Genomic DNA, 24,720 nt, shown 5'->3' with positions numbered 1-24,720 from the left:
AGAAGCAGTGCTGTGGAGCCGGCTCAGCGGGCGTGTTATGAGCACCTGTTGTTCTCAGAGGAACTGGGTTCTGTTCCCAGACCCCACAGGGCAACCTACAACTGTAACTCCAGTTCCTGTCTGACACCCTCTCTGACTTCTGTGGGCACCAGGCCTGTACACGGTGCACATATATAAATATAGGCAAAACCTCATACACATAGAATAAAAATAAATCTAAAAACAATAACAAATTTTATAAAAGGGGAAATGGTGTGAGCTGTTGATACGTTTGTTATGTGCCTAAGGCCCCAGTGTCTTGGGACAGCTCTAGGTTTGGGGTTTAGAAGTTTAAAAATAAGTCACACGTTGAACAGCACGTTTCCCGTTTATTTTTGTCTCGCCCTTGCAGTACAATCAAGGCTGAGTGAACTACTGCTTACTGGCGCAGTCTCCCAACAGTCACAGTGTATAAGGGAAGCACGCTTGTTTGACCCTCTGTGGTGCTCAGTCTGTCTGCCTCTGCTCCTGGGCGTGGCTGGGGTGGGCGTGGCTGTGTCCTGCTTCAGTCTGAGTCCATGGCAAACAGCTGGATGTCCTGTGGGTTCCAGTACAAGCCGACCGCTGAGTTGTAGACCAGGGACCAGACGTACGGGATGAAGAACTCCTCAGGCTGCTCTTCCTCCACGTATTTGAACTTCAGTTCTGGAAATTTCTGCAATGAGAACAAGATGACTTTTATGTACAAGCACAAGTAGTGGAGAGTGTACAGCAAGGCCCTCCCCTAAGTGCTTGCAGGCTGGGAGTACAGGCCTTTCACAGATTCTGCCGGTCAAATGGCTTCTGGGCTGGGAGAATATAATTCACCTGCTGTGCTGGGGGCTGGTTTTATGTCAACTTGACATAAGCTAAAGTCATCTGAGAGGAAATCTCAACTAAGAAAATGTCTCCCTAAGACCAGGCTGTAGGCAAGCCTGTAGAGGATTTTTAGTTTTTTTTTGTTTTTGTTTTTGTTTTTTTGTTTTTTTTTTTTTGTTTTTTTGTTTTTTTTTTTTTTTGGTTTTTTTTTTTTGGTTTTTCGAGACAGGGTTTCTCTGTGTAGCCCTGGCTGTCCTGGCACTCACTTTGTAGACCAGGCTGTCCTCGAACTCAGAAATCCGCCTGCCTCTGCCTCCCGAGTGCTGGGATTAAAGGCGTGCGCCACCATGCCCGGCTTAGGATTTTCTTAATTAGTGACTGATGGAGGAGGGCCAAGCCCATTATGGGTGGTGCCATCCCTGGGCTGGTGGTCCTGGGTTCTATAAGAAAGCAGGCTGAGCAAGCCATGGGGAACAAGCCAGTCAGCAGCATCCTCCACGGCTTCAGCATCAGCTCCTGCCTATAGGTTCCTGCTCTGTCTTTTGAGTTCCTGTCCTCAGCTGTTGTATGGAACTGTGAGTGAAACAAACCCTTTCCTCACCCAGTTGCTTGGGCCATGGTGTTTCATCGCAGCAACAGTAACTAACTAAGATGACCTGACCTTGGCTGGTTTGCAGAGGAGGATCCTAAAGGAGGGTTGGTAAAAGGAGGCAGGTCTCTGCTGGGTGGCAGACAAGGTAAATGCCCTCTCTCCTGTTCAGGGTCAAGGCCTGGCTCTTCTTGGGAGATTTTGTCTTGAGAAGTGGGTTATTTTAGAGGTGAGAATCTTCCCTCAAACATTCTTAACCTTCTTCAGACTGTATAAAGTTCTCCGAGACATACAGACTTTGGGTGTGGGCAAATGCTTGTTTGAGTGGCTCTGTTAATCCAGCTGTGTGATAAACTGTCAACAACGAAGTGATATTTATTTGCTTATAGAAAGTCCCAAGCCATGAACTGAAGAGGGAGGCACTCATGGCTAGGAAGCATCTGGCTCTGGCTGGCCTCGTCCTCATCCTACTGGGGACTAAGCGGCTGAGTTCTTCCTCTTAGGGCTGTGGGAAGCTCAGGGCTGGTTCTGTACATCCCCTGGGGCCCTGGAGCATTCTCCATTGCTTCTGAGGAGGCAGGCAGTGGCCGGAGGGAGCACTTGCCATTGTACCACAGCACCAGGACTTAGCTTCTAGCTCTAATGTTATTCCTGACCTTCTAATCTACCTGGGACAGAAGCAACTTCCCCTGCGGCCTGAGGAGCAGCTGGGGTCTACTGGAAGCCTTTAGCCTTTTCCCCCAGCCAGGGAGGTTCCATGTGCTAATCTCTGTTGCAGGCAGCATTGGGAGAACATGCCAGGGTCCTAGGATGTAGGTGGAAGGCTGAAGCGAGGCCAGAAAGAGGAGGTAACAAGATATCCACTTGCACCCGGGCCACACCCACCCATAGCATCTCCTGTGCTCAGGCTCAGAGACCAGTGCTTGCTGTAGCCACATCCCAGAGTACCAGGAGGTGTTCAAAGTTCACTGTGTCAGTGAGTTAGTCTCCACGCACTGAGCACTTAGCATGCCCTAGACTCTCAGATAGACAGGAGAGCTCCCCCTCCTTCCTCAAGCTTATCACAGAGCACATTTGTTTACTCCAGTGTCGGCTGCTTGGTGCCAGGCCTGTGTGGGCTGGGGCCTAGTGGTGTAGCAGTTTTGTTGGCACGGGAAGTCCACGTTCATGAAAGGAGAGACAAGCGGCAGTGGGGACAACAATGAACTCTCCACCCAGGGGCTGGGGAGGGGGAGACGCAGGGCCTGCCAAGGTGGCGTGGCCAGACAAGTGTGAGTCCCACGGATGCTGTGCTGATGGGTCACAAGGCAGCAGGGAGTGTCCACACCAGTAAGCAGTGTCTGGGCCTGGGACACCAAAGGTCCCTGCACTCTGCAGTAAGGTCTTGGAGTCTTGGAAGGGTCTGAAGAAGGGTCAACGAGAAGTTCAGTCCTCCAGCTCAGTGTGGGAGACTGAGCTCCATGGTTTCCTAGTGAGGTGGAAACTTCGGGCTGAAATAAAATATCACAAGCTGGGAGATTCCTCAGTGTAGGAAAGGGAGATCTGGGTAGACAAGGTGCAGGTACACACATGCGCGCGCGCACACCCCCCCCTACGATGTTGTGTGTGTGAGACAGAACAATGCAGACTGAAAACACCCATGCGCCAGATCCCAGGGTTTCTTTTTGTTTTTTTTTTTTTTGGTTTTTCGAGACAGGGTTTCTCTGTGTAGCCCTGGCTGTCCTGGAGCTCACTCTGTAGACCAGGCTGGACTCGAACTCAGAAATCCGCCTGCCTCTGCCTCCCGAGTGCTGGGATTAAAGGCGTGCCCCAGGGTTTCTGAATGACTGAAGAGGGGCAGAGTTAAACAGCATTAGATTATTTTGTGGCTTGGGGAGTTCTGAGTTACACTGTGAAAATTCAGAACGTTCTTAGAGGACAACGGCACACACCCCAGGCAGTGGGTTCTACAGGCTGCACCGAAGTGAAAGTGCCTCCTCACTGGTTGGCACCGAGTGTCATGTGAGAGTGGACAAGAACCAACTATTGTGGTGGCCATCTGGAAAATGAGATCTGTAGCAACAGGGCACAGCCGGGAGCCACCACCGAGCAGTGGTCCTCACTGAGCAGCCGTCCGTCCTCACACACCATCCGACGACTGCTCCTGGAACAGCCTTGGGACAGACAGCACAACTGCCTGCTGAGGCCGAGTCACCCTCCTAACGGAAGGGTCACCCACGGTCAGCAGGATCTGTGCCTGCCTCAAGGACACAGGACCTGTTGGGTAGAGTGAGGCTGAACATCTGTCTCCACCTGACTGGGCGAGGTGGGTTTGAAGGGAGCGCCTGGGTTTTAGGCACTCTGCTACGGTGGTCAGTCAGCTGCAGTTCTCTGAGGTACCACCGAGGATCAGCTCTCCTTACAGCGCCCTGCACTTCCCTGTGGTAATGAAACCATTAGGCAGCACGAGCCTTTGTTGTTAGAATTAAAAACCAGGCTGGTGAGATGGCTCAGTGGGTAAGAGCACCCTACTGCTCTTCTGAAAGTCCCGAGTTCAAATCCCAGCAACCACATGGTGGCTCTCAACCATCCGTAATGAGATCTGAGATCTGACGCCCTCTTCTGGTGTGTCTGAAGACAGCTACAGTGTACTTACATATAATAATAAATAAATCTTTAAAAAAAAAAGAATTTAAAACCATGTGGTGGCACACATCTATAATTCTAGCACTTAGGAGGTAGAGGCAGGCAGATCTCTGTGGGTTCTAAGGCCAGCCAGGGCTACAGAGAGAGAGAGAAAGAGAGAGAGACAGAGAGACAGAGAGAGACAGAGAGACCTTGTCTAAAAACAAAACAAACAAACCAAGTGACTCAAGGGGGTGGGGCCTCTTCTCCATACAGTGACACATGGGGGAAAGGTTTCCTGACAGGGTCTTGAAGGGACATGAGAGGACCTCTGTGAGCCCACTGTCTGTGTCTGAGGAGGCTGGTACTGATCACACCTGAGCTGCCCAAAGGAAGCTAAGCTATTGGCTGTTACCCACCCTCACAGTGCTCACAGGGACATTCCAGTGACTGTTCTGATGCAAGGGCTCGAGGTAAACAGAGTCTTAAAGTCTGGAGGCTGCGGAAGTGGGAAAAGCAGCCAGCATCCATGGGTGGACTGTCACACCAGCAGTTATAAACCGGAACCCATCTCACCCTGTACAAAGGTACAAAGTGGGGACTGTCCGTCTCATCCGAAGTAAACTATTCAGCAATAAACAGACAAAGCTCCCACGTACTGTGTACAGTCTCACTGCCAGGGGCATCCCTTCATGGCCAGTGCACCCTAGGGATAAAACACTACGGTGCTCATGTGGACAAGATGTCAATGGTGGACATGTGCAGATTTTATAATGAAGTTATTATTCAAGTTGGACAATGGTTATTGCAGCATTAGTCCTCCATAAAAACTTAGAATTATTGCCCAGCACTAGAGAGGCAGAGGCAGGAGGATCTCTGTGTGTTCCAGACCATCCTGGTCTATATAGTGAGCCCCTGGCTGGCTAGGGCTACCAAGTAAAGGCCACTCAACCTACTTTAGCAATTCTGAGACTACGGCAAGGCAGTTTCTAGCTAACACAACTGATTACATTAACAGGCATATTAAAGTGTTTTGAGACAATCGTTTAATCTCTGAAGCAACAAGAAAAACTATTCAGAAGGCATCATTTAAGCCCTTTCCTCCTCTCCTTGCCTCTCCTTTCTTCTTCCCTCCTCCCTCCCTTTACAGATATTTCCCAGCGTGTAATATGGCTGTGGCTGAGGAGTGTCCAGACCCACAGTTTCTGAGCAGAAGTCCGCCTTCATTGGTTGTGTCTCTGGAAGTCCCGTTCCTGCTCAGCCTCAGGCTCTCAGAACTCAGTTTGGCACTATCCTCTGAGGTTTTGCATTTAACTGTCTGACTGTTGCAGCTGAGCGCTCAAATGAGTGAAGTCATAGGATGACAGAAAGGCCTTGCAGAATGTCTAACACAGAGCGGGCAGCCAGCAAATGCTGGCTGTTGTTACTGATAGTACAATGACCAAAGAAGAGACCAGGGGTACTCAACTGATGCTCTTCAAGGCAATTCTAACTGTCCAAGACCAAGCAAGCTGTTGTTAAGTAGCTCTGTGGGCTGGGAACTTATGGCTAAGTGGCCTACAGGGTTTAGGTCCTGCCTGCTGTCTGGTAAAGATTTGAACATTTTAAAGACAGTGTTTGCAAGTTGTAGTCTATTGGGTGTGCACCATGAGTCACAGGGAAGTAGAAGGCAGAGACAACAACACAGCAACGTAAACATTGTCACTGCTGGAGAAAAGTCTGCTAGACCCAGCACACATGGCTCTGAGACCACATCATAGCACCTGCCCACTGTCTGTCTGTCTGTCTGTCTGTCATCTTTCTCCTTGGGTGAATAACTGAACTGTGAGCTATTGTTTTCTGGGTTCTTTCTGGAATCTTTACCAGCAGCAGGTCACTTCATGGTTCATAAAGGATGGTGGCACAAATAGCAAGGTAAACATAGACCTATTTTCCAGACTGGTGGCACGAGGCAGACAATTGAAAGCCCAGGTGACGCCCCTTCTCCTGGAATGAGCTATTTGCAAGCCTGGCTGACTGAGGACTCTGGTACAGCAGGTAACAGGCATGAACACAGCCAGCAGCCGGATGCGCCTGTAGCGGCTACCTGAGCTGGGCCTGCACCACACTTTCCATGTCCTGCTTCCCCATCAGCACAACCTGTCTGTCTGGCTAGCTATAGAGCCTTGAACAGATATCCTTAAGACCACGTGCTGTTCTGAGACGTCTTAGAATGCTCAAGAGCCAAGGAAAGGGAAGACAAAAGGTTTTGTTTAGCGCTAAAGACACCGGGGACACATTTTGTCGGGACGCAGTCCAAAAAATGTCATGTCTGAAGGTCACATTAACAGCCCCAAAAGTCATCCTTCCCTGTGCAAGCCCATGAAGAACACTAATGCCGTCCTGTGTGGCTGAGGGCACCCAGCTTCCTCAGCGGGGGGTGTCCCCATCCCTGACACGCCAGGCTATGCGGCAGCTGCAGGCCAGCTGTGGGCGAGTCCCAGCTCTGATGTCAGCCCAGTGCTTCACGTTCTGCCCCCGTACTTTGCTTCTCTAGCCCTTCTCAGGCCTCTGCTGTGGCTCCTACCAGGGACTTTTGGGTTACCGTGGCCTGAGGGGTGCTGGAGAGGCATAAGGGGACTGCCAGGTAGGAGCCCTGGCTTTCACACCTCTCTTCAAGATCCTTGGCCTGTGGCTTGGTTCTGAAACTGGAGAATACCCATCTCTGAAGCTTGGAGCTTGGTCTTTGTCCAAAACCACTTACAACAATCCCGTTGTTTTAAAATTTGGAGCCAGAGGAAATGTTAGACTCTCTAGTGGGCCGGAACTTTTTTTTATCAGCTCCAGTGAAATCAACCTACCACAGTGGAACATCCGGATGCTCGACTCAGCAACACAGCAGAAGTCTGAGGTGGCGTTGAGACTTGGGTAGAGCTGGCACACCCAGGGCCTACTACATACAGCCTGTCTCTGTTGTCAGTCATGTGATCCGGTGAAAACCCACAGGAAGTCAGTGAACAGATGTAGGGTACAACTGTAATAATTTTATTACCACAGAAGTTCAGTGAGATTTCCAGTTTCCACCTAAAGTCTATACAGATAGCATCAGACACCCAGCAAGCGGCTGGCAAGGCTCCAGGAAGCTAATGCAATTTACAATCAAATGGCTATGCGGCCCACGGAAAAGAGTTTCCTGCACATAGTAAGTGGGGTAGACAAGTAGATGGTGGCCACTAGGCCCAAGGCAGCCAAAACGGGCTGGCAGCTGTGGAGCCTTGGACTGAGTAGCAAGCCACTGTTCACAGGGCTCGTTTATGGTGGGCAGCCTGGTCAGGCAGTCAAAAGTGGCCTCATGAGCCTGTTACAGGACAGCAAAGAAAAGTGTTCCTTGTGAAGTCCATGATTGCATTACAGGATGTGGGAGCTCTAGAGCCTCCTGTCAGCCCCCCTACATGAGGCCATCTGGTCGTACCTTCCCCCCTTCTCTACCTGACTGTTACTGAAAAACGGACACCTGGGTACTGCATCTAGAGCTGCAGTGGAAAGAGGACTGCTGTTCTGTGCAGACCTGTGTGGACTTCAGCAGGAGTCACAGGTGCCAGGGAGCAGAGGAGTTAGGCCAGTGTACTGGCTAATTTTGTGTCAACTTGACACAGCTGGAGTTATCACAGAGAAAGGAGCTTCAGTTGAGGAAATGCCTCCATGAGATCCAACTGTAAGGCATTTTCTCAATTAGTGATCAAGGGGGAAAGGCCCCTTGTGGGTAGGACCATCTCTGGGCTGGTAGTCTTGGGTTATATAAGAGAGCAAGCCAGAGGAGGCAAGCCAGTAAAGACCATCCCTCCATGGCCTCTTCATCAGCTCCTGCTTTCTGACCTGCTTGAGTTCCAGTCCAGACTTCCTTTGGTGATGAACAGCAATATGGAAGTGTAAGCCGAATAAACCCTTTCCTCCCCAACTTGCTTCATGGTCATGATGTTTGTGCAGGAATGGAAACCCTGACTAAGACAAATTGGTACCAGCAGAGTGGGGTATTCCTGTGACAACCTGACCATGTTTTGGGGAGGACTGTGGAAGGACTTTGGAACTTTGGGCTTGAATATCCATTCATTGTTAAGAGCTCTGTCAGATGTTTTGTAGGAGCTTGGATGATAATGTTGAGAACAGTGCAGAAGATGGAGGCCTGGCTTGTGAAATTTCAGAGGGAAAATTAAAGACTCTTCAGGGCCATTGCTGTTTTGATTGTTAAGATTCTGTAGTTCTGGTTAGCTGGGGCTGAAGAATCAGCTGTGATTAACAAGATACCAGAACTACTAAAGCAAAAACTTTGCATTACTGGGACTATGGATGCTGGTTAGCTGGAGCTAAGAAATTAGCGGTGATTAAGAAGAGACCAGCATCATTGAGGTGACATCTTCTGGGAAGTGTTTTCTGAAAGCACAAAGAGGCTGTGTTCCAGAGATAGCCAAGGTTGTACTCCTGCTGCAGCGGGACTTGGTAATGTGTAAGGGTCACCCAGGTGGTACTGGTTTTGAAGGCATGAAAGGGTCATGCAGAGCAGCTGAGGCTCGGCACTGTGAGAGGGCATGGAAGGCCATTGGTGAAGGTGCAGCCTCAGTTGCAATTGAAGGCCCAGGACTGAAGGGGTCACGCAGTGTTTTGGAGATGCCAGTACCATGAGATGACCACCAAGAACAGCAGCAGCAGTGGAGTACAGGCATCTGGAGCCTAGAGGACGACGTGTGTGCTAAAAAGGGCATGGCTGGAGAAGTGAACCAAGCCCTTGGAGGAGCCCAGAAGGTCGTGAGTTGGATCCCAGACATTGGACGGTTGGAGATTGATCAAGGGGGAAAGGCCCCTTGTGGGTGGGACCATCCCTGGGCTGGTAGTCTTGGGTTATATAAGAGAGCAGGCTGAGCAAGCCAGAGGAGGCAAGCCAGTAAAGAACATCCCTCCATGGCCTCTTCATCAGCTCCTGCTTTCTGACCTGCTTGAGTTCCAGTCCAGACTTCCTTTGGTGATGAACAGCAATATGGAAGTGTAAGCCGAATAATCCCTTTCCTCCCCAACTTGCTTCATGGTCATGATGTTTGTGCAGGAATAGAAACCCTGACTAAGACAGCCGGGCAGATGGGAGAACAGTGAACCAACGCAAGTGGAGGCCCCGATGCCATCAGTCGGTCTGACTTTGCTGAGCAGATGAAAGACCAAAGGAACTGCAGATGTGTCAAGATGCAGCCACCAGCAGGAAGGGGACAGACACCGAGCCGCTGAGCAGCGGTGGGCGAGGAGGGAAAAGCTTCCATTTCTCATGAATTTTGTGTTTACTTAAAGTACTTATTCATCTTGTGTATAATGGTGTTTTGCATGCATTCATGTACGCATGTGCACCAGGAGCGTGCCTGATGTTTGCAGAGACGAGAAGAGGGTGTCTAGTCCCCTGGAATGTAGGTAAAAATGGTGATGAGCTGCCATGTGAGCAGGAGATCACACTTGGGTCCTCTGTAGAAGTAGCCAGTGCTCTTAACCACTGAGCCATCTCTCCTGCCTCTACTTTAATTTCTGGAATAGCAATGGGATCTCACTATGTTGTCCAGGCTAGCCTCAAATACTTGTAGTCTTAGCACTTGGATAAGTGATGCACAAGGGTCATGTGTTTGAGTGAGTTCTAGGATATCCTGGGCTATACAGAGAGACACTGTCTTTGTTACTTCTCTGTTGCTGTGATAAAACCCCGTGACTGCAGCAAGGCAGCTCATTAAAGGAGGCATTTACTAGGGACTGGGGTTCCGAAAGGTTAGGGTCTGTGATGGCAGAGCAAAGACATGGCAGTAGGAACAGCTGAGCGCTCACATCTCCCCCAGGAAGCAGAAGGCAGCAAGCATGCTGGGATGGACAGGAGTCTTGACACTTCAGAGCCCACCCCAGTGACACACCTCCTCTAGCAAGCCCAGACATCCTAAATCTTCCCAAACAACTCTACCAGGTGGGGACCAAATATTCAAACACGTAAGCCTATGGGGCCCATTCCCGTCCAAACTTCCACAGCATACCTAAATAAAAAAAAGTACACAGAGCTAAAACTATGACACCCATAATTGGATGGCTCTGAAGGACACACTACACCGCATGCCCATGAAGGGATACAGTCGCTGGCTGTGCAGGGGCTAACTGGAGCTCCATGGGGGTAAGCTAGCAGGCACAGCCCTCGAAGCTCAGATCACGTGCAGCTTAGGAATGGCTCTACCACATGAGCGTCTACAGTGAGCTTCTCACTTTCCTCAAAGGGTCTCTGGCTCTCAGAAGAGTGAAGCATCTATCGCTGGCACTCCCACACTGGCTGGAAAATCACTGTTACTGTTATTATTTGTTGAGATTACTGTAATTTTTAGAAATACATTTATTATACTGTTAATATTCCATTGAGTAATGGCTTATGACATTTTCAGACATGTACACGGCATACTTTTACCTCCTTCAGTCAGAACTTGAGGCTCAATGGTTGAAGCCTGAGAAAGTGTCCCCGCTGGGACCTTCTAACTAAAGCAGAGGCCCAAGGGAAGGAGAGAGGCTTTCCTTTGTCCTCAGTTTGAATGCCTCATTTCTGGGTGCTATGGGTGCCTGGAACAGGAAGAAGGGTGGGTCCCGTGACTGCAGGGCAGAGAGTGGGACTGCCTGGCACTGTGTGGCCAGCAGCTAGAGATGAGGCAGGAAAGCAGCTGCACGGGCAGCCCCGAGAGCCTGGTATGGAGCAGGTTGGGAACAGCTCGCTACCACAGGCACACAATGGCTCCCAGGAGCGAGGTATATCCATGGTATTCCAGTTCCGGAGCCTGCAGGGAGAACCTTTAGAGGAGGGACACAGCACAGAATTTTCTGCAACATGTGTGCTCCAAGCTGGCCCAGAGGCAGCCCAGGAACAACCACGGTGTACCTTGCCTTCTGAGGGGTGCTTATCACAGGAAGGAGCCAGACGCTTGGATGGAAGGGATGGGGAGCGTGCAGGAAGTGAGCGTGGTCTGACTAGAAAGAACACCAGGCGTCCACACACCCAACAGATGCACCCCTAGTACCTAAGAGCACGGCCAGAGGTATAGTGAGCAAATGACGAACTTACTAGTGAACAAGTCAGAGAGTCACACAGAAAGGCTGGAGATGGCTCGGCGGTTAAGAGCACGGAATGCTCTTGCAGAGGACCCAGGTTCGGTTCCACCATCCCCATGGCTGCTCACAATCATCTGTAACTCCAGTTCTAAGGGATCTGATATCTTCTTCCAGCCTCCATGGGCACAAGCAGTGCTCAGACACACACGTGGGCAAAATACTCAGACCCATAAAATACAGTAACTTACTAAGATTAAAGAAGAAAATTTGGAAAGGCTCCTGAATACTGGGTGAATTGTGGGGCAGTGGCCCAGAGTCATCTGGGACCAAATGAGCCTTATGAAGCCCGTGGCACTAAGGAGAAGACCCTCCCCTCAGACAATAAATAGGCCACAGTATGGACGAGCAATGCTGTACTTCACCTGGGTCTCACTATGGAAAACAACACCAACTGTTTCACAACTGCATCAGTTATGAAGCTCGGGGAGAAGAACAGGTGAAGCACGCGTGTAGAATGAGGAATCCCATTCTCAGTAGTTCTTGGATTCATGTTCAGGTTGCCGTGTGGGTAAAAGAAGGTGACACAGGGCCTCAAATGTAAGCTCGAACTGCTTATCTGCAATCATGTCTTTATGCTAATTTTTCTAGACTAAATTGTGGAGTGAAGAATTAGAAGCAGGTTCTGATTCATATTTAGATAAATTCATGAAAAATAAGGAACTTTGCCACATTTGAGATGTGTTAAGGGCTGTGCAGAGGCAGGGGGCTGTTATCAGGCGGGAAGGCAGCCTTTGCCATGTGCATTGAAGAGGTGTTTGGAAAGGGAATCCCAGCTAAGACGCTCAGATAAGACGCTGTCTGTCCTTTCTTAGGAGTTAGCTTCTCTGAACATTCTTTGGGTTTAAGTTGTAAGCAAATCTGACAGTCTCTAAGTGCCCAAAGGAGCCTCCTCACTGTTAGCAATCCGATCTTGGTTGTTCTTTAGCAAGAAGCACCCAGCGTTCCTCAGTGCCCATCCCAGCAGGGGACTCTCCTCTGCTCACAGAAGGCAGTGTGCGGAAAGCTTCCGGATGCTAAGCCAGTGACGCCGTCTTCAATACACAGGACGAAGATCACACTGAAACCCCAACTTTTGGATGTGTGTGTGACTGCCAGCCAAGCTCTGTCACTAACCCACAATTTTGGAGGTGGGGCGATAGATGGTTAGGCTTCTGAGATAGGTCTCACTCTGTAGCCTAGACTGGTCTGAAACTCAGTGTGTAGCTCAGGGTAGCTTGGAACTTGTGGCAATCCTCCTGTCTTAGCCTCCTTAGAACTAGAATTAGATGGATGAGCCACCATGCATAGTTCCAAAGCCATAGTTCTGACATTTCATGGCTCAAAGGAGGGAGGACCCTCACCTCTGTGCTTCCCCTAAATATATTTCCCAGCGACCAGAGTGAGGTCCATGTGGTTTCCCTGCCTGGTGACACATGAGCATCTAACACAAGTCATCTCTAAATTCAAAGCACATCATGTGTCTTTTTTACATTTTCAAAGCCATGAGGACCAACAAATCTCAGAAGTTGGTGTTGTGAACCACTGACTGGGCTGGCCCGACAAGGCAGACAGCAAGGCTGGGTGGATGGATTTAACATTCTCTCTGGGGTTTCCCTAAACATGCTGACAAGTCACATCCATCTCTTTAGCTGTCACCTCTGTTCCTATCTCCCTGAAACAAAGCAGTCACACAAGGACCCAGGGAGCAGCAGAGGCACTTAGACTTCTTTACCCCAGTGTCCCCACGGAACAGCCGAAGAGACCGTTAGCATCGTCACATTGTTAATATTGTTGACTCTGCTTTCAAAACAAATTGAGAGACAGGATCATAAACAGAGGCAGGAGATGCCATCACAGATCAAATATGACCCAGACATCAGACGGATGCCGTCAAAGACTGTCCTTGCAGAAGCCCAGCAGCAGCAGCAGCAGCAGCAGCAGCAGCAGCAGCAGCAGCAGCAGCAGCAGCAGACGTAGCAGTGACCCTTAGGGGAACCAAAGCCTGACTCTCCATCTATAAAGCCTGTTCCTTCCCATTCACAATTCCTGCTTTATCCTTTCCTGGGCCAAGGGCAGAGCCAGGTGTGTCCAACCTTTCTGATACTGTGACACGAAGCTGTCAAGCTGGAGAACTACAAATCAAATTTTAGAAAAAGCTGACAATGCTCAAGTGTAGATTCTGTGTCAGCCTGCACTCTTGGCTTTCCTGGGCATTAGGTACCATTCCTCTGTGGACTAACAGTGTAAAGACTGCCATCGGATCTAAAACCAGGGCTTCAGACTGGGGTCTGAGTGAGTCAGAGACTTAACTGTGCAGGTGCAGATCCACACACTCTCTAATCGTTAACAAAGGGATTAAGGTATTTTCACATCTTATGGTTTTATGAATGAGAACAAGAGAAAAGGCAGTTTCATAGAAGAACACGCTTTAGGTGGCACGGGTCCAGCCTTCCTTCCACTGACTGCTCAGATACTGGCCGTAGGGTCGCATAGGTCACCATAGGGTCACAGTCTGTGGGCAGAGCTGCAGGATGGGAGCCAGGAGGAACCAGAGACCCCAGGGTTTTTACCATCCTATGTGGTGGCTCTGCAGCATGAGGACATCATGGAGGTGAGGTTTGAGGGGCTTGCACGACACTGCGATGTGCCATCCAGCACGGGAAAGCTGAAGTTGTGACAGGCAGAACAAACGTCTTCTCTGTTTCACATTCCCAGCTGAGATAGACTGGGAGCCGCAGAAGACAGGTAGCTGGCACTGAGGGCTCTCGTGTCAGCTGTCATGTTTGCCAGTTGTTTGTTTGGTTGGTTGGTTTTTTGAGACAAGGTTTCTCTGTGTAGCCCTGGCTGTCCTGGAACTCACTCTGTAGACCAGGTTGGCCTCAAACTCAGAAATCCGCCTGCCTCTGCCTCCCGAGTGCTGGGACTAAAGGCGTGCGCCACCACTGCCCGGCAGTTATTTGGAATAGAAGTAAATGCACTGATGATCAGCACCTCTGCCGTGGAGGCTGTGGACGGCAGAGAGCTCACAGCACCTCTGCCGTGGAGGCTGTGGATGACAGAGAGATCACAGCACCTCTGCCATGGAGGCTGTGGACGGCAGAGAGCTCACAGCACCTCTGCCATCGAGGCTGTGGATGGTGGAGAAATCAGGCCGTGGGAGTTTTCTAGCAGGCGGAGAGTAACAGTCAGACACACAGCATCACCTCCTTGACAGAGTTACCTCATCTGCAAATGATTACGGTTGCTGAGGCCTGCTCTAAGCAGTGGAGAGAATGAGGTTGGAGACTGGCCAGGACATTGGAGTGGTTCCTGCAGGCAGGCTGTGCTGGCTAGACTCAGACCTTGCCCTGCCTCTCGACACAATGCTGTAGAAGGTGCCAAGGAGCCATGCTCTGCCTGCGAGGATGGACAACTGGAAAGCAGAGAGCGCTCTCCTGTTTTGGGCTCTACCATTATTTATTTTAAACCAACATCCCAGAAGGCAAGCGGAGCACCTGCAGACAGCGCGCGTGCACTCGAGGGCCAGCACTCATTTCCAGAGCTTGGCAGTGGCTGAAGCCCAAGCAAGTCACGGTTTACAGCAAGGCTTCAGTTGCTCGACGTTCACATCTGTCAATACAGACGGACGGATTGCTTATCTCCTCCTCTATGCTCAGGGAACAACCGTGGGTAATTCAATTGCTTCTACACTGCGAGCATGGAAATTAAACAAAATTGGAATTTACCTTGAAAGTTATCACAAAACATCTTAAAGGTCCTTTCAAAAAGGAAATTCTGAATTTAAACCATTAACTTACTATATTTTAGAAACGGGATCTAGGAAGCAAACTATAAAAGATTCTTTTATTTGAATTTATTTAGAGTAAGAAATGCAGAATATACATTACTTTAAAAAAAAATCAAGATTCTGTTCTGTTTAAATTTAAAGAAAGAAAGAAAGAAAGAAACAAAGAAAGTACCACCTAACCCAACCAAACACCCTGCCCTCAACAAAAACTGAAAACCAAGGTGCAAGCTGTCAAGTGCCCTGAGAGCCAGCATGTGCCCAGCAGTGAGGTGCACTAGCGTGAGCTGAGACCTTGATTTTCCAGAGACTCAGATGAAAGAAGAGGGCCCTGGGCTCATCTGGGAGCACTTTACCCCGTGGGTACATCTACAAGTCCTCTGAGTCTCCCGAGCATGGAACATCCTCTCTGTTAAAGAAAGCTGCTGTAAGAAAAAGTCAGGACATTTCCCCTGCAAGGCCAGGGTCTGAGAGTCTGTGTCCAACCCCTGTCTGCAGGGTGAATCGCAGGGTGATGGTATTTCAGAGTGGGGTCTCTGCAGGGGATGAGGTCGTGAGGGATCTAGAGTGGGATTAGCGACCTAATGCAGGAGACCCTACAGAGCTAGCTTTCTCCTTCCACACCCGGAGGGAGAGAACCGGACCCGCAGTGCCTGTGTCTTGGACTTACAGCTCCCAGAGCTGGAAGAAATTAAGCTTTGTTGCTTATAAGCAATCATTCAGTTTCTAGTATTTTGCTTCGTAGCCTGAACAAGACAAAAGCTGACCCATTGATCTTTCCTTCTTTTTATTAATTATAATATCTATCTGTATCTATATATCTGGCTGACGGGTCTTTATCATCAAATGGCGAGTCCTTGGCTGTCTTGCTGGCTGTGCTGGTGGTCAGAGCTCAGGGGCAGTGAGAGGTAAAGATGCAGATACACTGCCCTTTGCTGCTCTGTGGGGGAGGGGACATATGGACATACAGAATGACCATAGGCCCCACCTTCCAAATGACAGTACAGAGAGGAGAGCCCAGTGAACGGTGTAGCCAGTGCCTGTTTCTGTCACTGACTGGGCCACTCTTCTTTCATCTACCCCAACGTCTTCCTTTTGAATTGCTCTAGTGCCAATTCGCGACATAAATCACATCTGAATATTATCAAACAGGTGAGATTAATTAAATCCCAGGGTGACCCTTTGCACCATAAAATCATTTGTTAAAGCTGTGAGACAAGACAGAGCCTGGTGGCATCGCACACCTTTAATCCCAGCACTCGGGAGGCAGAGGCAGGCAGATTTCTGAGTTCAAGGCTAGCCTGGACTACAGAGTAGGTTCCAGTATAGCCAGGGCTACACAGAGAAACCCTGTCTCAAACACCAAAAAACCAAAAACCAAAATCAAACAAACCACCAAACAAACAAAACCCACCAACATCAACAAAAACCCCAAAACGCAAATCAGATTAAAGACACAGTATTTACTTGGAGAGCTAAAATGAATGCAAACAAGAGAAATGGCTAAAGCATTCTCCAACATAACCTAATCTGACACGTGACCTCTTAGGTACTGGAGGGTCTCCACAGGTCGGCTACATGTGACCTTTCAGATTTACTCGCTTTCTCTCCTCACAGCAACCACCGGCCTCTTCACAGAGGAAGTCCCCAGGTCCTGTGTCCCTCACACTCATGTCTGCCTCTATGTATCCATAGTGACTGTGGGACAGTTCTGAGGAAGAGGACATTAGGAAGGTTCTGTAAGCAAAGAGGCTCAAAATGAAATGCAATGGTAATGTAGGAGCCCCTGACAGACAACTGTGACAGGACTGAGAGAGTCTCCGTATCCATGAAGGTACGGATAACCCAGGTGTGGTCAGGAGATAGCCACAACCTTTACAAGATGAGGCAGGAGCCAGGGGTGGTAGTAAGCGCCTGTAACTTGGGACACTTGGGAAGTAGAGGCAGGAGGTTCAGGAGCCAAGGCTGGTCTCAGATTACAGAGCAGGTTTGAGGCTAGTCTAGGCTCTTCGAGGCCCTGAAACAAATACACAAATGAACAATCACACAACAACAAGAGAGATGGTTGTGGAGATGAGGCCTCATGGAAGCCCGTGAAGGGAGAAATTAAACAAGCATCGAGGAGAAGGTGGCAGAAAAGGGTGGTACGTAAATAAGGCCTGGACATGTAGAGGGGAAGGACGGACAAGGCAGACAGGACTAACAGACACAGACACAGATCCATGGGGACTGACAGCCAGGGGCTCCGGTTGTATGGAGTATAGATGGCAGCATGAAGAGAGCCAAGCCTGGACCACACTCAGTGTCACCAAGTCACCTGGACTGTGACTGGAAGGTGTGAGGGAGAAAATGGTCCACAGGGTTTGGAGGTGAACAGTCCCTAGTGGAGGAGCAATGAGGGATGAGCGTGCAGACCACGGAGGAGAAGGGCCTGGACTGGGAACAGCAGAGGGAACAGAGAAGGTGAAGAGCAGGAGACTAGGCAGGGATGCTGCAGATGCAAACCTCTGCAGACCTCAGGGGTCCATCTTTGTAACTTTGTTTCTCACTAGAAACAAAGATAAACAGAATTACATTTCCACCGTGGGATTGGTCCTAATAAAGTGCCTTAGCTCTCAGATGTGGTTTCTGAAGACACCTCTGGGAGAGGGTCCTGTATAGCTGACTTCATGGCCCGATGAGGTGCCAGGGGACCACGGCTTAGGAGCCAGACTGAGCAAGCTGTCTGAAGGCTCATCAAATGTAATTCGGACCATTTTTAAGCACGAGAAGAGAGTCTGGGGGAAGTCTCCTCTACTCTTCTAATACAGTTCTTAGCTCTGCACTTTAATCTTAGTTCATCAGCTCTGTAAACATTAGCATCAGTAACAATAGGGACAATGGCTTAGGAACAGACAGACTCCCTGTCACTGAGATGACCTTACTGCGTGTTTATCCAGCTCCCATTCAGGACCCACTGACTGACATCCTTGTCAGTCCCCAAGCCTTGACCTGGAGCTCTGGGGCCCGTTCCCTCCTGTCCCAGGGGAAGCCAGCACACTCATAGACCTCACAGGTAATGGAGAGGCCTCGAGATGTTGGGGATAGTACACCAGAGGCATAGTACACCAGAACTAGTGGGCTTCGTTTTAGCCTGTTCCCTAGCTGCTCCAACGAGAGTGTGGGAGGAAACAGGAGTCCTGTGGCACAGAGGGATGGAGGTCTCCACCTTAGAAAACCTGACTCCACTTTTAGAGGTGGGGTGAAGTGATAGTAGGGGCTTTATGATGAGCCAGGAAAGCCATTTAGACAAAGTGCCGTCATCTGAGAAAGAAGGCAACAGAATCCCGCTCAGGGCTTCCTGTGTGGACCCTGCCTGGCCACTGCCATGAGCTCGGCTCTCATCCTCCTCTGCAGCATACATGGCTAGAACAAGTGGAAGCCTAATAAGGAGACTTGCCCCCAAGTACCCATTGTTAGGACAGAGGTGACAGAAGAGAACAGGCAGGTATGCAGCACATTGCACACACACATACATACACTCACCCCCACACTCACACCCCACATTCATTCACACCACCTACCTACATCCCCTCACACGAAACCATTCACCCCAACACTCGCCCACCCACCTACTCACACCCACCCACACACCCTCCCACTCATATTCCCTACTCATACCTCCCCACCCTACCCCCTTACTGTCATAGTGAAGTACTCTACATTCTTTTTTAAATTTAAATTTAATTTTAATTTTATTTTTATTTTTTGAGACAGGGTTTCTGTGTAGTCCTGGCTGTCCTGGAACTCACTCTGTAGACCAGGTTGGCCTCAAACTCAGAAATCCGCCTGCCTCTGCCTCCCAAGTGCTGGAATTAAAGGCGTGCGCCACCACGCCTGGCTCTACATTCTAATTGCCCACAGCAGACACAGGCTGTGAAGTGGCAGGTCATGACACTTCTTAATTTCATCTAAAAGATTCTCAATTGCTGCAATACTAGGCTAGTAAGCTGTTCTGTTCCCCTCCCACACTCCAAAGAAAGAATCTTTCTATTATGTAGCTCTGGCTATCTTGGAACTTGTTATGTAGACCAGGCTGGCCTCAAACCTGCAGCGATCCACCTGCTTCCGTATCCTGAATCCTGGGATTAAAGGCCTGTAAAGTCACATCCAGAAACAAGCTACCTTTATAAAAGCGAGACACTAAGTGGCCACGAACCAGGTTTTTAATTATTTTACTTCTTAAGAATCAAATTAATTTAAAAGCCTATATAGACTCTTACATAAATTATATAAAATTTAATCAGATTGGAAGCATGCATTTGTGATTTCAGAGCAGAGTGTCACCAGGGTGCAGCTGTTTGCCTAGCATGTTCAAGGTCCTGGTTCAATGCCCAACATTAAACGGGATGGGGATAGAAGGATGCTTTACGAAGCCATCCATAATAAGTGGAAGCCTCAGAGACCTCAGTTACCCTGAACGGTCGGTCCTGCCTCTCTGGGAAACACTCAGACCCCGATGGTGGACGTGCCATTCTGAAACAGGCACCCTAGCTAGGTTTTCCACAGCACCCATCCATTTGCTCAAGGAGACCAATGGGAGAAAATGTAACATCAACTTTCTGACGGTAACTGATTTTCAGCTGGGAGAGCCTGATTAAACCAACTTGAGAACAACAGTAGTGTGAGAGGGTGGAATCTGCTGTGTGCACAGGCAGGCACAAGGCACAGGGACCTGCAGATGCAGGAATGCATCTGCACCCTGAACAGGTTTAATGCCCAACCAAGACTGCAGCTTATCTTACTTTCCAACACAGCTCTGCAGTCCAGGGCCTCTATGGAGGATTACAGAACTAGTTAATAGTAATTCCTTGTCACATCATCATTAAACATTGCCCCTTAAGCAGCGCCCTTAGAGAACACTGCCTAGACAAATTATCTTCTCCAACTTTTTACTCAGTTGTGTGACATAAGCATGACCCCCACATGACCTGCTGGTCTTTCCTTCTCTTTCATTCCCTATCTCCACACAGTACAGGCTGGCCTCAAACTCATGATTTTCCTGCCTCAGCCTTTGGAGTGTTGGAATTGGAAGCATTAAGTACCATTTCTGGCTTACATTCTCAATTCTGAAATACTGAACTATTTCAGATATCTTAGAAACTACTCTTTTAGTTAGTTTATTGTTAAATCGGGATGCTAACTGAAAAAAAAAAACGTTTCAACTGTTCACAGACAAATCACAAGCTTTGTATAGTGCTCAGTAAAGAGGCTTGGGTCGGCTCGTGGATAAAGAGCTTGTGGCTTTTGGGCTGGCCTGTAACAGCCCTCAACCCCATTTAGAGGCAGAGCTGATTCTCACACGGGCAGGTAAGGAGCAGCCTGCAGCTAAGGAGGAAGTGTAACATAATCAGAGAGCCGGCTAGCAGTTCAACACTACCACAGACACGCACACAAGCGCAGCCGCGGCTTCAGAAATACCTGTGCTGCTAGAATCCTGAGCTCCCAGGACCACACCTCAGAGTGAAGTCCTTCCAAGGCCCAGAGGGAGCAAAGAGGAGCTATTCCAGGGCACTGGGCTCTTTCACTTGGGAAGATATTCTGCCAGTCAGACAGAGTAGGCCAGAGAAAGAGTCGGAATGAATGGTCATCAGAGCTCACGGGGCCGGCCAGCTCTCGGTGTAACAACAAGGAGCAGGCCATTAGTAATAAGGGGTTATCTCGGTTTTTTGTAAGCAGCTTTGGGAAGAACTTTAGGCTGAGAAATGTTATTGTGTCCCTGACACAATGAAATTCAGTAGAACATGGGTGTCACTACACACGGTGAAGAATCCTGTGTCGGGGCCTGCACTGGTCCCTGCTGGACATGTGTGACTGCTGCCAGTCAATTCTCATTTTCCTATATTTAAAAGAATTGAAGCAGACAAGAGCACTTGTCTTCTATTACCACTCAAGTTAATGCTGCTAGGGAGAGGAGTATGTGCACACTGCCTGTGACAGCCAGAAGAGGGCGACAGGAGGCCGCGAGCTACAGCACGGTGCTGGGACCTGAACCAGGGCCTCTGCAAGGGCTGCTAACTCCAGCCCTCCAGTGCTTTAAGAACAAAGGAAGCAGAGGCCCGAGTCCTGGGGACCTGCTTTAGACCACTGAGGCTGGAGAAAGGACCCCAGCCAATACTGCTTCTTTGAAACTGTCGCAGATCCAACATATTTTTTTTCCTCTTCCCCCAACCCTGCCCCAACTAGGCAGCTGGAGGTGGGAGATTGTTAAGACAAATCAAGTAGCCGGGCATGGTGGCGCACGCCTTTGATCCCAGCACTTGGGAAGCAGAGGCAGGTGGATTTCTGAGTTCGAGGCCAGCCTGGTCTACAGAGTGAGTTCCAGGACAGCCAGGGCTACACAGAGAAACCCTGTCTCGAAAAACCAACCAACCAACCAAAAACAAACAAACAAACAAAGACAAATCAAAACAATGATGTGAACTATGCTGATACTTAGCTGCTTTGCTAGATTGAAAACTCTTATGCAGCCCTCGCATACCGACAGGAATGGACTCTGAGGTCAAGGAGGTGGGCAATCCAGTTTCCTCTCTAGGAGGGACTCCATACACCCCAAACCATCCCTGTGACTCCTCATGCTCCACTCTGCACACCGGGCACGAACACATCTGCATAGAATCGAGACGTCTTTTCATTTAATATGCAACAAAAGAATCTTAAAAACCCTGGGATCAGGAGGAAGGCTACACAGACAAGTTTTCAATTAAAATATTGATAAGAGAATGTATAGTAAGGAAACACCGGGGGAAGCACAATAAATTGGTTATGATCTTCAAAGTCAGACAGTCCCGGCTCAGGCTTCTTTAAACCACACTAGTGAAATATTTACCTGTCTGCATGGGGCGCCATGTAGTTCAAATGAGGTAACTAAGTTCTGGCAGAGTTATTAACATGCTCATGAAAATTTGAGTAAACTGCAAGCTACTATAAATGAAATCTTATTTTAAAGCAAGCATGCTGATTTTGGTATGATTCTTTCCAAAATACAACAGCAAATTCACCAGCACGGAGAGCACTCAGCCGTGGCGGCGGAGCTGTCTTGGGAAGGTCAGAGCGGGGCCTTCAGCCACCTCTGGGCTGAGGCCCTTCCCTTGTTGCCCTGAACAAGGGCCTTTACATTTCTCAAGAGAGCAGCAGGGCCTGGGACTGCCCAACTGTTCTTCAGGGTCATGACCTCTGCAGACTTGTAAAAGTTCTTAAGAGACATAGGAAAGCAGCAGTCAGATGTGCTGTTTTCTGTCCCTTTCCTGCCTAATGAGGACAAGTGGCCCTCAATTTTCACTGCTGTTGACATACTAACTTGTAGCAGTTCTTTTAAGTTGTAGCTTCTAATCTATTATGGACTTGGGAACCAGATGGCTAAGCTTGTTAAAACCATGTATTAGGCAAGGAGTGTCAGGCTTCAGGAAGAGGCTCACCGCCTCTGTTCTGACTCTGAGCATCTATGGCCCTAGCTCCTGCCTTTGTTCTAGAAAAGTGAGGCCAGCAGGCAAGAGGCTACAAAAGCTCTGGCCACGGAGCTTGCTACACACTGGGGATACATAAAGAGCACCCCGAGTGCATCAGGACAGGAGTGAGGGGTGCACAGCTCATCCAGGCTACACAACTAGGGTACCCCTGACTCCTGCTTTTGCCCTCAGCATCCTCCTGCCCCCCTCTTCTCTCATTTCCTATGGTGGTGGTTTCAGGTCTGTAAGTACCCCGAGCATGGCAGCTTCCTTCCTTTGCTGCTGATGGAGCCTTCCTGCCACTCCACCATCCGCAATTAGCTTAAGATTCCTCACCTGTGAAAAAGAGCCAGCGGTAGGGAAGCCAGTTCTCTGAATGCTCCTTTAGAAACTGGAGTCTCCTTGAGCAGAGGGTCCTTTAAGACATACAGTTAGCTGAGCTGGCAGCAGTTGGCTCAATCCATACTAGCTGAGCAAATAAATGAAAGGCAAGAAAAACCCTACTGCAAATAGTAGCTTTGTAAGAGAAGAACACTGGCCCTTTGATGTTGGAGACAGTCATTCAAGGGCTCAGAGGACTGTGTGAATACCATCAATAGGGTGACCAGGAGCCCCATAGTTTGATCATATATACATTGTTGGCATCTGAAAGTCCATGAGTCCTGGGTTTGGTGCTCTCTCTTCAAGTACTGCTAACCCTGAGAGTCTGTATGTGGACTGTGGAGGGTGTGTACAGAGGACTAAAGCACTCACTGGTCTTTCACTCAGAGATTGGACAGGAGAGGGCGAGGGCGAGGGCACAGATCACCAGCCATGAAGACAAAGCTTTTAGGACCTACCTGCTATTGTTTTTCGCATCTATAGCAACAGGAAGAATGCCAAATGCACACAAGTGCTAAGACTGACATTTCTATTTCATGGGTGGTGGTGGTGGGGGGGGGGTATAAGAAATAAGAAGAGGAAGTAGACACATTCTTTGAACATTTCCATTGGTGAATTCCTCTAATGCCTGTTATTAATAAAAGACTACACTTTCATTTCCAAAAATACGGCCTTCTGCTGTAGACATATTAAAACGGAATGGAGAAAGATAAGATCATCCTCTAGAAAAGGTAACCACGCACTTCAGCCTGCGTAACATTACGAGACAGCAACTGAAACCGTGGACGTGATGCTCTAATGCAATCCAAATTCACAAAGCTTACCACCTCCCAGTGATGGACTGTGGGAGTGATTCACTCTGTCACCCTCTGTGGAGTCTGGGTGCCTCTCCGGGGCTCAGACGCGAGCAAAGCCACCAGCTGGCACAGGTTAAGAGTTGGGTTTGTGACCACGAGCACATTTGTAGCTCACAGGAGCCATGGCAGACAAGGGCAGCAGGCTACACTGGGAATAACTGTCGTACCTTGGAGTCCAAGGTAACCAGGACAAACATCAAATGGAAAGACTCCAAAGGAGGGAAGAGGGGCAGAGAAACTCATTCCTAAATTTTATCAAGTGCATATATTAACTCTTTCATATTTAATGGCACACAGAGGACAATGGGAGTCAGTCAGACTACAAAGCGACCCATTTATAGCGTCCTGTCATAGGACTATTGAAAATTAAATAAGGCTGTCTCAAGCTGCTACTGCTATCAATTAGCCAGCAACTGCTTCCACCATCCTAATGACTGCCACATGCATGCAGTGCCTTACCTCTGGGCCTGCCGACTCCAAACCCAGGAGGCTGGAGCTGCAGACAGCACTGAGCAGGCGAGCCTACCATGGCATGCTATGAGCCACCAGTTCTGCCTCACAAAACGAACTGATTCCATGCGTCCGCATATTTTGGGTAATTTAGCCTAGTTCCTCCTTAAACACATGAACTAGATTATACACTTTGTAGGAACGTAACCTTCACTCACCCAAGTAGTTTCTCGGCCCTGTAACCACACAGGCCGATTTATTTCTGTTTCTTCTACTTTCGCAGAGTGTAAAAACTGCTTGCTGGACTAAGCGACCAGGTTCTGCTGACAATACAGTAATTTGTGTCATGGTTGAAAGCTTTCACTTTTGGAAGTGAAAAATTAGTCTTGTGAAAATGTCACTTTATTCTGAGAGATGACTGTGCCAATATGAAGTAAAATCCCATTCTCCAGGGGTCGTCTTTGGGCATCTGTGAGCCAGTCCCCTGGGTGCACTCCTATCCTGTGCCCCTTGGTACTGCTGCGGCTCTCCAGGGACAGAGGCCAGACGTGTTTACTAACAACAAAGAGTTAACGCTGCTCCTGGGCTCTGGAAGAAACCAGATTTTGT

General features: G+C 49.1%; 1 protein-coding gene across 2 annotated transcripts in view; it reads right to left on the bottom strand.

The window, feature by feature from the left end:
* Positions 1–348: 348 nt before the first annotated feature.
* The window catches only part of Dym (dymeclin), a 273,725-nt gene continuing 249,353 nt past the window's right edge, over positions 349–24,720 (bottom strand). For both annotated transcript variants that reach the window (XM_029471781.2, XM_021150437.3), the window contains one exon: positions 349–694. In XM_029471781.2, coding sequence (XP_029327641.1) covers positions 545–694 — 150 coding nt within the window. In that variant the 3' untranslated portion in view covers positions 349–544. The remainder of the gene's footprint in view (positions 695–24,720) is intronic.

The sequence above is a fragment of the Mus caroli genome, unplaced genomic scaffold (assembly GCF_978045245.1).
Source record: "Mus caroli unplaced genomic scaffold, Mus_caroli_1 scaffold_19, whole genome shotgun sequence".
Lineage (NCBI taxonomy): Eukaryota > Metazoa > Chordata > Mammalia > Rodentia > Muridae > Mus > Mus caroli.
This window is presented reverse-complemented; position numbering and strand designations above follow the sequence as displayed.